The 13884-nt window shown below is 39.4% G+C and overlaps 1 protein-coding gene across 1 annotated transcript in view; it reads right to left on the bottom strand.

Moving 5' to 3' along the window:
- The window catches only part of tpcn2 (two pore segment channel 2), a 32227-nt gene that overhangs the window by 4990 nt on the left and 13353 nt on the right, over positions 1-13884 (bottom strand). The window contains exons 7-20 of the mRNA XM_028014862.1: positions 10906-10978; positions 10210-10309; positions 10067-10132; positions 9886-9950; positions 8716-8807; positions 8408-8489; positions 7655-7744; positions 7445-7564; positions 7302-7361; positions 6552-6680; positions 6038-6084; positions 5611-5710; positions 4659-4730; positions 4446-4519 (exon numbers count right to left, since the gene is read on the bottom strand). Coding sequence (XP_027870663.1) covers positions 4446-4519; positions 4659-4730; positions 5611-5710; positions 6038-6084; positions 6552-6680; positions 7302-7361; positions 7445-7564; positions 7655-7744; positions 8408-8489; positions 8716-8807; positions 9886-9950; positions 10067-10132; positions 10210-10309; positions 10906-10978 — 1170 coding nt within the window. The remainder of the gene's footprint in view (positions 1-4445; positions 4520-4658; positions 4731-5610; positions 5711-6037; positions 6085-6551; positions 6681-7301; positions 7362-7444; positions 7565-7654; positions 7745-8407; positions 8490-8715; positions 8808-9885; positions 9951-10066; positions 10133-10209; positions 10310-10905; positions 10979-13884) is intronic.

The following is a 13884-nucleotide window of genomic DNA, read 5'->3' as shown; positions in this document are numbered from 1 at the left end:
TAAAAAAATTTTTTTAAACCCCTCCAGGGGGTCTTTTTGTGGGCTCTAGTGTCCCTTTTACGAAAGTAGGCTGACAGGAATGGGGAAGGAGAGGAGGGAAGACATGCGGCAAATGTCGCCGGGTCCGGGAGTCGAACCCGCGACGGCCGCGTCGAGGACTGAAGGCCTCCAAATGTGGGTCGTGCTAACCCCTACGCCACCACGGCACGCCCCCTTCTTGCTGATTTTTATTGGCGGTCGGCAAAAAACGTTTAGTAGCATTACCACCAGTAATGGGTGGTCTGTCAGACATTCAAAATGTGGATGGCACATTTCTGCCTACTGTACTTGTCATCTGTCAGTCAAAAGTTAAATGAATCAGTAATGCTGCTCCATTGTGTCTGAGGTGAGACTCCTCGGTGGTGATCGACAGGTGAAACGCTATCTCCAGGAGCAAAATTATCAAAAGAAGGATTTTCATTACAGAAGAAAATTGGACGAAAAGGAACAGGTGGTTTGGCATAAACTGGTTTGTGACTGGACTGGAGTGACAGCTCAGGTAGAGAGGATGACGTGATGATATAGATTTCACTGATAGCTTAAAAGTAGGGCAGCATTGGTAATTATCAGACTTCCAGTTCACCTGACAGTTCAGTCAAACTGTTGTTTGACTTAGGGCCTCTTGTATAAAGCGTGCGTATGCACAAAAAAATGTGCAGTGCCATATTTTACACACACAAGTCGGCATGTATAAAAATGAACTTTGCGTCAAAGTTTGCACACACTTTTCCCTGTCGCGAAAATGTGAGGCAGTCACTCAAACTTTTTCTGTGAACAATATCAAGCTACAAAGATTCAAAACTCACCTAAATACACTGATCACCATCCTGGATCTCTGAGCAAAACTTAAAGAACTGTGCAGTACCGGTACAGCTGCGCTCATCGTTCAGTCGAGCCGCCTGCTTTGTGAATGCACCTTTATGGACAGAAAGCATCTCTATTCTGTAAATGTACAACTTATGTACATGATTTCTCTGTTTAGATTAAACGTCCACATTCCCCACTCAAATGACTCTGTGACACGCTGTCTGCCCGGCTGAAGGAGCTACTGTTCAAACAGGCATTTGCACAATCTCTTTATTTATTTTTTTTCTTTAAAATGTATTATTTTCATTTTTGTGAGGTGACATTATGTGTCCTGAACGCACCTTTTAAATAAAATATGCAGTTATCATTATTTTTATAAATATTTACACTTCTATAAACAAGGACGTTGCCATGGTTATTGCTCCACGTGATGGCAGAGTTTCGGGTATTTATACTAATTTACATATGTATTTATGGGTGGCGACAGGGCAGACGCAGCTGCGCTCAATTTCCCGAAAGGTGCGCTGCAGCCACTTGCACACGGCTTTATACATCCGATTTTTTTTGTGCGCCGCATTTTCTAAATTTTTCCGTAAGCCAGGTTTTAGTGTGAAAACTGCGCACTCTTTTATGCATGAGGCCACTGCACAGTAGCAGCATCTCCCTGTCTCTGTCACGCACCTGTTAAAACCGGCGCAAGTGTCTTAGGGTTTTGTTTCGTTTAAAGGTGACTCGGAAAAACATGTTATGGCATGTTAATAATGGATTAAACTGTTGTACCGACTGAAAAAAGTGCCAGAGACAGAGGGCACAGTCGGATACGGGAAGTACGGGAGTTCCTACTGCATCAAATCGAAATGGGAAAGGTAAAAAGTTGGCCACTCTGAGGTAAAAATAATTTTAAAAAACAAACAAACAAACAAAAAAAACAACAACAGCGTCCAGTCCAGGAAGGTGGACAGGAAGACAGACCCCGTGGGCGGGCAATGCCCTCTAATACCCGCTTGTAGGCCTGTTTTAAAGTTGGGAATGTAATGATCATTGGTAAAACAGAAGAACAGAAAGACAAAGCTTTGAATATGGAAAGTATCTGTATAAAAACTGTGTGAGAGAAAATGATTTAAGGAAAGAAGAAAGTAACAAGAGGAATGATATCAAGAATACTTAATGAAGACCTAGAAAAGCTTAAAAAGAGTATAAGGGTGTGAAGGTGACTCAGATAAAACGATCGTTGAAAACAATAGTTGGTGAAAGAGTTGAAAGTACATATATAATGATAGAATTAAGAAAATTTACTTCCAGAGAGAGTTAAAATAGGTTTCATAAGTTTGGTATTTTGAACACAGACCACAGATATATAAATGTAACATTTGTTTATTGAGATTATCAATACTACTAAATTTGATTTAATGGCTTCAGCACACATAAATTTAAATATTTTAAATTGTTTAACATTTAAATGTAAGATTTTAAGTAAGCTCAAAGTAAGCTTTGAGCTTACTTTGTAAAAGCTCAAAGAACAATCTTCATAGTTAGACTATTTTGTTACAGCAACAATCTGATGCTATGAGTTTAATCTTTGAGTTTGAGCTCTGTTTGTTCACAAATACAAATTAGTAAACTGCAATTATATCTTATTACTTTTTAGGTTGGCCAATTAAACTACTCCCCCTCTCCCAGATTTAACTAAATCTTAACACAGAAGCTGTTAGAGGTGTTGATGTTTTTAGCAACAAAAGGGGTCCCTCAGTCAAATTTTGCTCAAGGCCTCTTACAGCTTTGGACCGGCTCTGCATAATGAGTTAAATCCGCAGCACTGCATGCAGAGAAGTGCAACAAATGGGAGATTTAATTCAATGCTGCTAATGTGGTTTTAATAGCTCTTCCATTTCGTGTCTGTTGAGGTTTTAATAAGGGCCACAGAAACTGTTTTGGTTGTCCAAGTTTATGGGACGAGTTTTTCTGATCTCCGCGTGGCTGTGCGCACTAACTCTGGCTGACTAAATGGACAAAGCATTTGACGGTGATGGGGTAAATGATGCGTCATTAAGTGTTTCGACCCATAGCAAAACTGTATCGATACTGTGTCGACACTGTGTCACTGAATACTGACACCTGCTGGACATTAAAAATCCCTACAGGCAACATAGCTGACAGACTGATTTGATATACTAGACTATACAATAGGATTTAAGTCATTGTATTTTATTGTATAATGCCTATAATTATGCCTATAATGCCTCAGCATTGAGGAGGTGGATTTATTTAAATAAGACAGTCCTGTCAAACATATGCAACACTTAACCTGCAGAACATAATATGAAAGTAAACTAAGAGTCAATTTCAGCTAAATTTGGATTCAGATAGATCAAGTAGAAACTGAAAAGAACCGGATGAAACAACAACGAAGTGATAACCAATACCTTATTTTCTGATGTAAGATCAAAATGGTCCCAAACTACGAAACCTTTGGTTTGCCTTGAGCCTGCTCCATAGTTGACGCTGTACCGTAAAAGATCAAGAATTATTTTGGCAAATGCATCCCGTTGACAGATTCGTTTCCTTATAAACACAGTTTGGCACGCCAGTGTCATTTCAAAACAGTTCCTGTATCGGTCCACGGGACTTGCTGAAAGCAATGCGCGCACCGACACGGGTTGATTCATGCGCCGACGCATCGGTGTTGCCGGACCCATCACTAGCATTTGATATGGTTCGGTGCATCGTGTAACCAGAAAAATAATGCTAAAATAAATTTTAAAAAATTTGCATTTTTTTTTTTGCGTGACTACGAGAAGAGCGCGAAAGCTCATCACAGGGCTGAACTTGCATGATGTGGTTAGAGCTGGTTCGTTAACTACTACCGCACAGGTCAACTGGGACCATGTACATAAACTTTACAGGGAAGACAGAGCCACACACTGGGCAGCGTGTTGAGATGTAAAGGCCCCATAATGTTTTGTCCACAAATATAAATCATTCTCACCGCTCCCTCAACGCGCACCTTTGAAAGCGCAATTGCAAGTTATTCTTGTGGTTCACATAGAGCTGAGCAACCAGATCTAACGCGGTGGGTTTTAAACTCTTACCTTGCTGTGTGGAGTTCGCCAAAGGAAAATAATAACAGCGGGGGTGATGTAAATATCCATACAGGTCAGCCTGTGTCCAGTTTTAGTGAAAGGAGGCACGAACGATGTGCACTGAGGTAAACTTCAGAGATCAAGCAGCGGCAGCGCGGGCGCCAACGCGCAGAGGCGCCAGCTGTGTGATTGGTCACCCGGCGTTAAATGCATAAACTATAAACTTATCTTTTAGAAATAAAATAAATTTGGCCTGTTAAAGCATGGCGGGCCGCCAGGCTTATAATACACTGGGGGAAACCTTGCACCCACTTATTACAACTGGTTTATTAAACATTCTGACAACTAAATCTACAAACAGTAAAACTGCACATCAAATCTGGAATGTTTTACCTGTCATTGAATGAATTGGGATCTACACGCATTGTTTCAAACATACCACTAAAGTGTTTCAGCACACTTCATGAGCTATTTTTAAAATTTCTCCTATTCGTGTTTTTATTTCGTTAGACTTCATACCTCATTTGTGGAGGAGGTTTAATGGCACCCTCAAACAGCCAGATCCCAAATACAGCAAACACGTAGTACACTACCTGCATGATGACAGGTTCCAGTTCAGGTCAATTTACAGGAATATTATTTTACTTTATGGATGAGCTGGAAAGAAACATTCAGCTTCTCATATAGAACAACCCTCCATGAAGCTCAGGTGGATGAATGAAGGCTGCTCACCACTAGAATCCCAGCAAATGCTCGGAGATTTTTCACCAGATCCAGCAGAGTACTAGCAACCAGAGCCATGAGCTGCAGACCAAAAGGAAAAGATGTGAAGATGAATTTGGGGCTTACACGTTATTTATGAGTGCTAATATGGCTTTTATGATATCCCATTACTTCTGTTTACGCACACACGCATGCACGCACATACGCACGCACGCAGAGACAACAGTTAGCCTAAAGTAGCACATTCAGTTTTAGGCCTATGTAGTTTGCAAAAATATTGAATTTTCCCCTAAGGGCCTGATCTCTAAAAGATTTGTGCAAAAAGAAGTGCAAACTTGATAGAGCACACAAACCTAATCTACAAACAACACGCAAACAACGTCGCGTCAGCAAAATGGGGAGAATAGCAGGTGTCTGTGTTCTCGTTCTGTCATTTATGCAGACACTCAAAATCTATTGCACCTGCTATTCTCATAAACTTATGAATATGCAAAACCTACACTGATAATCAGGGCGGGCAGATGGACTGGCACGCTAAGCTGTCTGTGGTCACTACTGGGAGATGGAGGCATGGATACAATGATGGAAAACGTTGCTGTTGAAATATTTGGAACATTTAAAGAATATAAAATATAAATGACAAAATACAGATTTAAAATACCCTTTAGCAGTGTCAGTTTTAAGCTGCTGGGTTGCCAAATAATTCCAGGATAATGTTATGTTTTGTGGCTCTGCTGGAGTGCATCTATAAAGCCCAGAAATGTTGATGCAGATCATATTTTTATGCTGCTTGTTCCACAAATTGTGTGGGGAAAAGACATCTGGGTGTTACAGCTTAGTGCAGCCAGACTGCTGACAATATTTAAAATGAAAATCCCTACGACTAAACTTCGATATGCAGTTTATGCTTGTCAAAACACTCTAGATCATTTCCTTTAGCATTCAGCCAGCGAGTATGTACCTTGATATCTGGGATGATGCGCAGGAACCGGAAGACAATCAGCATGTTAACCAGGCGAACCATCTCCCACAAAGACATCACACCACGAGATGAAGGCTCCCTAAGTCACATATAAAAACATAATGACACTCCAGAGGAAACGTGGAATAGATGTCAACATTTAATATAAATTACAAAGGTGGTTGAAATTTCTACTAATTAATAAAAGTAAGTCTGCATTTTATCTCAGTGCTTCCAGGTCGTGTAGAATACCTGATGTACAGATATAGACAGAAAGGTCTTAGAACAGTCACACAGGTGTACTGAATTATAACTTACCATTTGTTGGGCAGCTTTGTGTAATTCTAATAAATGTTGAAACAGATGCACACACACACGCACGCACACACACCCAGATTTTATGCATAGAACAGACATGCCAACCTACTGGGAATAAGGGAGCCTGTAGGTGATGAATATAGCAATCTGTAGGATCTGGAAGGGATAATCCAAACATGTGAGGTCAGTGGAGAATTTTAAAGTAAGAAACCTACATCAAGAATAAAATGTAATATGTAAATTATCTTTCAGAAACAATGCTAACTTTCAGACAAGTCATAATTTATTAGTTTTTACTTTCCTGTCAGCAGAAATACTCTCCTGGCCTCTGAGTTCGCTGATCGGTTTGATCTGAATGACATCATTCACAGGTTCTGAAGTTTTACTCAGAAGCATGTTTGCAACCCAAACTTACATAGATGCTCCCATAGTGTATGTAAGGGTTTAATCTAAAAGGTAACAGTCAGATTTCCACAGAAACCTAATGGGAGTATTTTTGTACCCAAGGCCTACTCTAACCTCCTCGCTCCCCGACTAAGCATTGTACTGTTACCCATTACAAGAGGTTAACAGAGGCATAAAATAGAATAGGAGTCAGTAAGAAATGGGTCTAGTGTTTTCACCAGTAACAGAACGGTGAGGAAGCCATCAAAAATGTTGCTCCTGTAGGATAGGTATCCCCTCCATCCAAAAGCAAATATCTTGACGCTCATTTCAGAAAGATAGAAGAGGATGAAGCAGAGGTTGATAACCTGGCAGTGAGTTAAGAGAATGGTTAGTCAGTGGCAATTATGTTTTCCACCACTTAAAAATTTTAAGGGGAATACAAGTTTAAAAATGTAATCCATACATATCTCACTGAACATCAGCACTGGGCTAAGTTGTGGCAGGAACAAAACACTGGAGTGATTGGATATTTAGTTCTTCAGGGTACCAGGACACATTTTTACATATATATTCTTTATTTTTATTTTTGTTGATGCAAATGGCAGAACATTTGAACAGGTTGTATTTTTGGGTGAATTATCATTGTTTATTATTCTTCAAACATTGACATGCCTTTTATACTAACTAGAGAGAAAAAAAGACTAATCGTTAAAACTGACATTAAAGAGGTCACAATTTGTTAGACATGATTGTAAGTGCTGAAACCAATACAGAGAAACATGATAATATTTGAAATAGCATTGATTTGCATTTCCTGCAGTCATGTCAGTCATCCCTCATTCCTTCCAATATCCCTTTCTTTCATTATCTTAAATTCCTGACTTCCTTTTTTCCAGGGTACTACTGTTGCGGCATGGTTCCCTGTTTTATGGTCAATTTTAAGAAAACTGTCATCCTGTGATAAAGGAGTTGTTAAATATCTTCACCTCTAAGACATTGTTGTCTCTCTCTTCAGTTGACTTTTCAGAGTTCAGAACCAGGATAGTCTGAAACACAAAAGTGTTGCATCACAGATTTACCTGCTGTGGTAGTGTATGTGCTGATGTGTGCAAAGGTGTGCAGAACTTACACATATGCATAAGACATTGGCCAGTGCCACCAGGTTTCCTAGGACAGTGAGGTAGTAGTGACTGAAGACCACCTGAAGTTTTTGCAGCGTTGCAGATGTATACTGAGGTAAAGGAGGATGCTGCAGCAAAAACGTGGAAAATATAAACAATCGTCTTAACAAATCGTTGTCGGACAACTGTTTAGAATGAGTCTCTAGTTCTAGATCTACCTCCTTGATACAATCTTTATCCAGTTCATCAAATATCCTCCTGAATTGCTGTTGATCTATGTAGCCTTGTTCTGCAAACTGCTGCGATGCCTGGCGTGTTGGATGTGCAGATGAGAGTATTAAGATATTCAACAGAAAAGAAGGAGGACCTCATGAAGCAACATTCTCACCAACATTCTGTCATAATCAGATCAGCATGAAGTTTACAGAATGAGATCAGAAACAAGGAAGAACACGACTAGGCTTAAAGCTTTCCTTTTGGATAAAACATAGTTATACTAACTTAGATTATCCTGAGCTATTTCTGTAGTTTGCTGCTGGAGGACAGACTGACCACTTTTTCTCACTTTCATCTTCTTCAAATCCCCAATTTACATTATTTGTTGTGGTTTTTAAAAAAATTTTCCCTCAGATGTTTTCCTACACCTGGTCTGGCGTTCCATTTGGTTGCAAATTCTTCCTGGAAGAGGACGTCGGCTGGCATAATGCTGCCATCAATGAATTGGCATAATTCATTGGCATAATGCTGCCATCAATTTCATATTATTTTAGATGTTTCATGAGCATCTAAAATAATCCTACATCAGTTCATCTGTTTCTTTTATGTGTATCTGCTCTGTCTTCTCAAAACCCCAATTGGTCATGGCAGATGACTGCTTGTACTGAACGAGAACGAAGCTCTGTTGCTGGCAGTATGGGAGAGTTTTCAGTGTGTGTGTGTATAAAGGTGAACAGACATAAGTTGGCTCTGACCGCTGTCATGGCTGATTTGTAGAAGTGCTTCATGTTGACTCTGGACATCACCTGAAGCACAGCATCGACTCTCACAAGTTCTCTGAGAGACAAAGAAACATGAAGGGATGTTGGTGAGCAAAATCTGCTGACCAAAGCCTGGGCCCCATGAGAAGAAGTCCCGTTTTTGAATTATTGGTTAGGTTTAGCAGTAAGGTGTGAATTGAGTTTAGTTTAGTAAGGCTGAGACCTTTGAAATCAATAAAAATGAATGGAAGTCAATTCAAGGGTCCCTGTAAAGATAGAAAGACATTATGTGTATGTCTTACTGTGTTTCTGTCTGTGCTCTGTGAGAGCTAAGGACATGGAAAGCAGCTCGGATCCCCAGCCGTCTCCTAATGATGGATGTCTGGACCGACATCTGGACAAAAACATGAACAGTCAGCTGGCATGTTGAGTTTGCAGTGCTAATGATAAGTGGGTGGACTAGCTCATCTCAGACCTGTTTATGCTAAACTAAACACTAAACACTCCAACATGGCTCACCTCCAGGCCTGGCTCCAAAGCATTTGTGTTTTCTTCACCTATACTGAACTATGTAACATTCATTATAACATTCTGTTTACGTGAAAGTTTTTCTATCATTTCTCTCATCTCTTGTTCCTTTCCAATAGATGGCAGGACTGACTGACCATACAGTTTATCATGATGTCCGGATGGTTTATTGTGGTATTTTTAATAACAGGTTGTGTATTTTCTACTACTTCATAGAACACATGATCCAACCTATTCTGTGCTGTTTTCCACTGTCAGACATATTTTCCTTTGTTTGGGAGGCAGATTTTTATTAGAATGTGTGACACAGCCTTCAATCAAACATAATGTAGAGCAGTGGTGCCCAAAGCCGGTCCTCGAGGGTCGCCATCCTGCATGTTTTAGTTCTCTCCCTGAACTAAAACATGCTGGCTTTAGTTCAGGGAAACCAGCATGTTTCCCTGACCTAACGCACCTGGATCCAATGATGGCTCATTAGAGGCCTAAGAAGAACATTTACATGCTGAAAATGTTACTACCACCAGGGAGAGTACTAAAACATTCAGCATGCCGGCCCTCGAGGACCAACTTTGGGCACCCCTGATGAAGAGTAACTCTTTAATACTTACAACACTTAGTTTTCCTGTTGTAACACATCATACATGCACTGACATACTTTCAGTCCCCTATGGGAACAGTATTGGTACAACAGCCACTATTTATGTAGTAAAAAGCTAATCTAAGAGCCAATGGCAGGAACTTAGCACAGGCGGAAATAACCCATCTCTGTGGTTGTGACTCTCTAAAGCCATGTGACCCACCATCCTGGTGTTCCGCATTCATGTGCATCAACACATGTCAGCATAGAAATCGTGACGTGACGCTAGGTGTAAACATTCCAGTATGGCGTCTTCTGGCTCTGAAAGCACATCTACTGATTCACAGATACATCAAGACAGTCTCACCAGTAAATATCCCCTGAACTGGTTATAGATGATGGCGGTCAGCAAGTTCATCAGACAATATGTTCCTGCAGGAAGCAAAATAGATTCCTTCTGAAACTCAGCACTATGGGACAGTCATAATGTTCAGCAATCACTATTACTTGTAGCTGGTTGGTTGTTCATAGTGATCCTCACTGCTTACCAATGATACTGAAGGTGATAAAGAAAATGGCGTAGCATCGGTTGAGGGAATAGGCAGGGATCATGACTGTAACAGAGAACATGATTGGTCCGTGTGAAAGCAGTTAGAGTTACAAGACGTGATTGGATGTGATTTCACTGTACCATCAGGATTGTTAGCTGTGGTGAGCAGCACCAGCAGAGAAGTTAGGGAGGTGGTCAGGTTCTTGAAATGTAACTCCCACTCACCATTCTTCTTTTGATCCTGGAGCAGAGTAACACAGACAGAATAGCTGCACTGTTCGATCCACTGGTTGTTAATGATGATAAAACAGTTTAGCTTTTATAAGAAACTTTTAAACCAAGTAAGGTTAAGCTGAACTGAAGAAAACGTTTATTTCTAAACTACCTAAAGTATAATTGATATTCAGGGTTTTGTCCATACGAGGTCGCTCTGTGACATCACTATTAAACCATTCTGATTATCTCTTAATACTTCAGGTTAAATTACAAAGCAATTTTGATGAGTGTGCCCTGTATTTTCACTCTGTGATATGTCCAATCAGAGTACTCCTGGTAACTACTGCAGTCACTTAGATAAATAACAACCAATCATAACCAGCAAATCAAAATACTGCAAAAAGCTGCATACATTACTAAACAAAATGTTCGGATTTAGGAACATTTAGACTGATTATTTATTACGATTTAACTGAAATGCAAAATAATTATATTATTTATTTTAATTTTATTTTATTGTGTTTACCTTTTTAAGACTACAGCTGGTGTTTAAGTATTGTCAATAATGTCATAGCACATAATTACACACAAACAGGTGTGACCACAAAGACATGAACTCACTGCATTTTTAGCAAACAGCAGCATGCCGATCATGGTGAAGAGGCAGAGATGCAGAGCAAGCAGCAGAATCACACTGTAAAAAAAGCAACAGTTCCAGGTTTAACAGAAGGGTTGTAGGATCCAATACTAATCCTCTGACTTTTCACCAACAGAAACAATGCAACAACACGGCTCCAACAACACTGCATGTAATACTGAGACATGACTCCATTTGAACTTGGCCTGTAACTCCTGCTAGATGCTGTACATACATCCAGTAATCCTGAGTGTGTGCTTGTAGATACTGAGAACTGAACATTTTTTAGCCAACAAAGAGAGATCATTTTTGGATACTGAGGACATGTTTCTGATCCTTACTGTCATGAAGCGGTGCGGTGTGAGGTGGTGAGGCAGATGCAGCGGACCCAGGTATGATGAATATGAAGATTTAATGAGAAAACTTAATCCAAACAACGAGCAGCAGGCACATGGAAACACTGACCACACAGAAGCTAACATTGACGAGGACCCGACGAGGAACAAGGAACACAGGTGGAGTTAAATACACTGGAGGGTAATCACAGAGACGAGACACACCTGGGAACAATCAAGGGGAGGACAGGACAACGAAGAGACTTAACGACACAGTAAACTCTAAATAAACAAGGAAAAACACAGATCATGACACTTACTTTTTTCAACTGTACTAAGCTCAACCAGTTAGGCTTAGAGGTATGGTGTGAATTAATGTTTTAGATAGGGTTAGGGTTAGTAAAATATGGGTAATATTTAGGAATAGGGTAAATTCCTAAATATTAAGGAATTTGATATTCCTTAATATTTAGGAAAGGTTAGGTATAAATGCAGTTATTAAAATGAAAATCAATATAAAGTCAGAATAGACTTTTGAAAAAACAGCTGTCTTCTTCAAACATCTATCATTGAACGTGATATTAGATAAGTATCAAGTAAAGTCTGGCGGCCTGGTATTACTGGTACTTTTACACCAGTAATACACCAGCAATAGTGACAGCAAATTCTAGTTATGGTAGGAATATAGCTGACACACTGAACTTTGTCCCCACCCCAGCTCATTAATTTTTAGTGCTGACGCAGTGTCACTTCTCACTCAAAATGTTTTTTTTGGAAGGTGTTCTTGCAGAACAGGTTCATCTGTATTGGTATTTACGTGATTATGAGGGCTGTCTTTTTTTCTGTTTGGAGAATACTGAACCAAGGTACATGTCAAGTATAAAAGCTTCACTGTTGCTTAACTAATTCAAAACAGACCTCTAAAAGCGAGATAGGTGCATGCCTCCTTTGCACACAGTCCAATGGACCAACTATAAACCTAGATTTAAGTCTGAGTTAGTTACATTTATAGAGGTTTACATTGATTGCAGAGAGACTAATCTGAGCACATATTTCTTTGTGAACAAAGAATTATGTGTAGTGTGCATTTATCTCTCAAATGTTCACTCAATCCGTATTCTGGCTTTGTTTCTGCACTTCCTTTGTTGTCTCACAGTGTGGAAATTCCATTGTGACAGCAGAAAAGTGACAGGCAATCAAAGCATGTGGAGTCACACGTGTAAAAACAGAATTAAAAATAACAGTGTAAGCCAGATGGAACTTTTGAGGTATTGCTAGGCTTAAAAAGTATTGGTGACCTTTACTCATTCATTTCTGATATATTTTTGTGATTGTTAGAGTTACAGACCAAGTTCAAGCTCGATAAAAAGCATTATTTTAAATTTCTTCAACTAAGAAACTTTGTTAAAGCAATTTGCAGTAATCTTAACAAGCCTCCCTCTACATTGCTTGAAAAATTAATGATTAGGAATAAGTCAAGAAAAAGCATTATTTCAGACTTTTGTAATGTACTGATCTCTAATGCAACAGAGAATTCAAGTAATAAGCTTATGAACTGGAATCAACTATGTTAGATAAATTGCATATATTATTATCAAATATTTGTTGTTTCATGTGCCTTTATAATGTTCTTATATGGTGGATTGTAAAGGTCATTTTATGACCTCTGTACTGGTTCAACAACATGGTGATAAAATGAGACCGATAGCATATTTCTCTTCTAAACTTGATAGTGTGGCGTGCGCCTTATCCCACTGTGTGAGAGCTGTTATTGCGCTTCTATGGCAGTAGAAATTAGTACTCCTATAGTTCTGTTCCATCCATCAACATTAAAAGTACCACATGCGGTCTCAGCACTACTATTGCAGTCAAATATGACATTCTTATCACCTGCCAGGCAAAAAAAAAGATTTTGGATAAAACATGGAGCAAAAATAGAAGATGATATCTATAAATGACCTGCAAATAAATCTATCCTACCAAAAAATCTGTATAAATGGGTGGCAATATTGAGCCACGGCGTTTCGCATGTCTCAACAGGCGGGATGGTAGGACAGATACATCAACATTATACTAAGAAAGAAAAAATAACAAAACTTTTTGTAGTCAGGTGTTGCTGACTACACCCCACTGCTGTAAAAAAAAAAAAAGCAGAAATATCGACTTGGGTACATTTTACACCCACTGCAAAAAGGTCATTTCATTTCAAAAGTAGAAAAAACAGCTTGGGACACTCACCAACCTACAGGGCAAAGCCCAGCGTACAAAGGGGGCTAAACCAAATAGTTTAGTCATCTCAAAACTGGCGAAGATTGTCCACAACCCTGTAGTGTCTTTAGGAGCTGAACAAGCTTGCATATTTAATGAAATGGTGAGAAAATATGTTGTTTTTGTTTTTATTTTGTGTTTTCATCAGGGAACGACTGTTGTATTGTGTAGTATGTATGGAACCAAGGCCTCTACTTCGTGTGACTCCAGCAACCATTACAGAACAATGTCTATTAGAAGTAATGACTAAAACTAAACATAATAGCACCTGTGTGATTTATGATTCAATATTTCCCCTTACAGCAGCAGATGAAAAGAAACCTTTTTTTTCTAGGAAGATAGCTCCATGGAACTTCTCAT

Source organism: Xiphophorus couchianus, chromosome 4 (genome assembly GCF_001444195.1).
Source record: "Xiphophorus couchianus chromosome 4, X_couchianus-1.0, whole genome shotgun sequence".
Taxonomy (NCBI): Eukaryota; Metazoa; Chordata; class Actinopteri; order Cyprinodontiformes; family Poeciliidae; genus Xiphophorus; species Xiphophorus couchianus.
The sequence above is the reverse complement of the archived record's forward strand: the minus strand, read 5'-3'. Positions and strand labels throughout refer to the sequence as shown.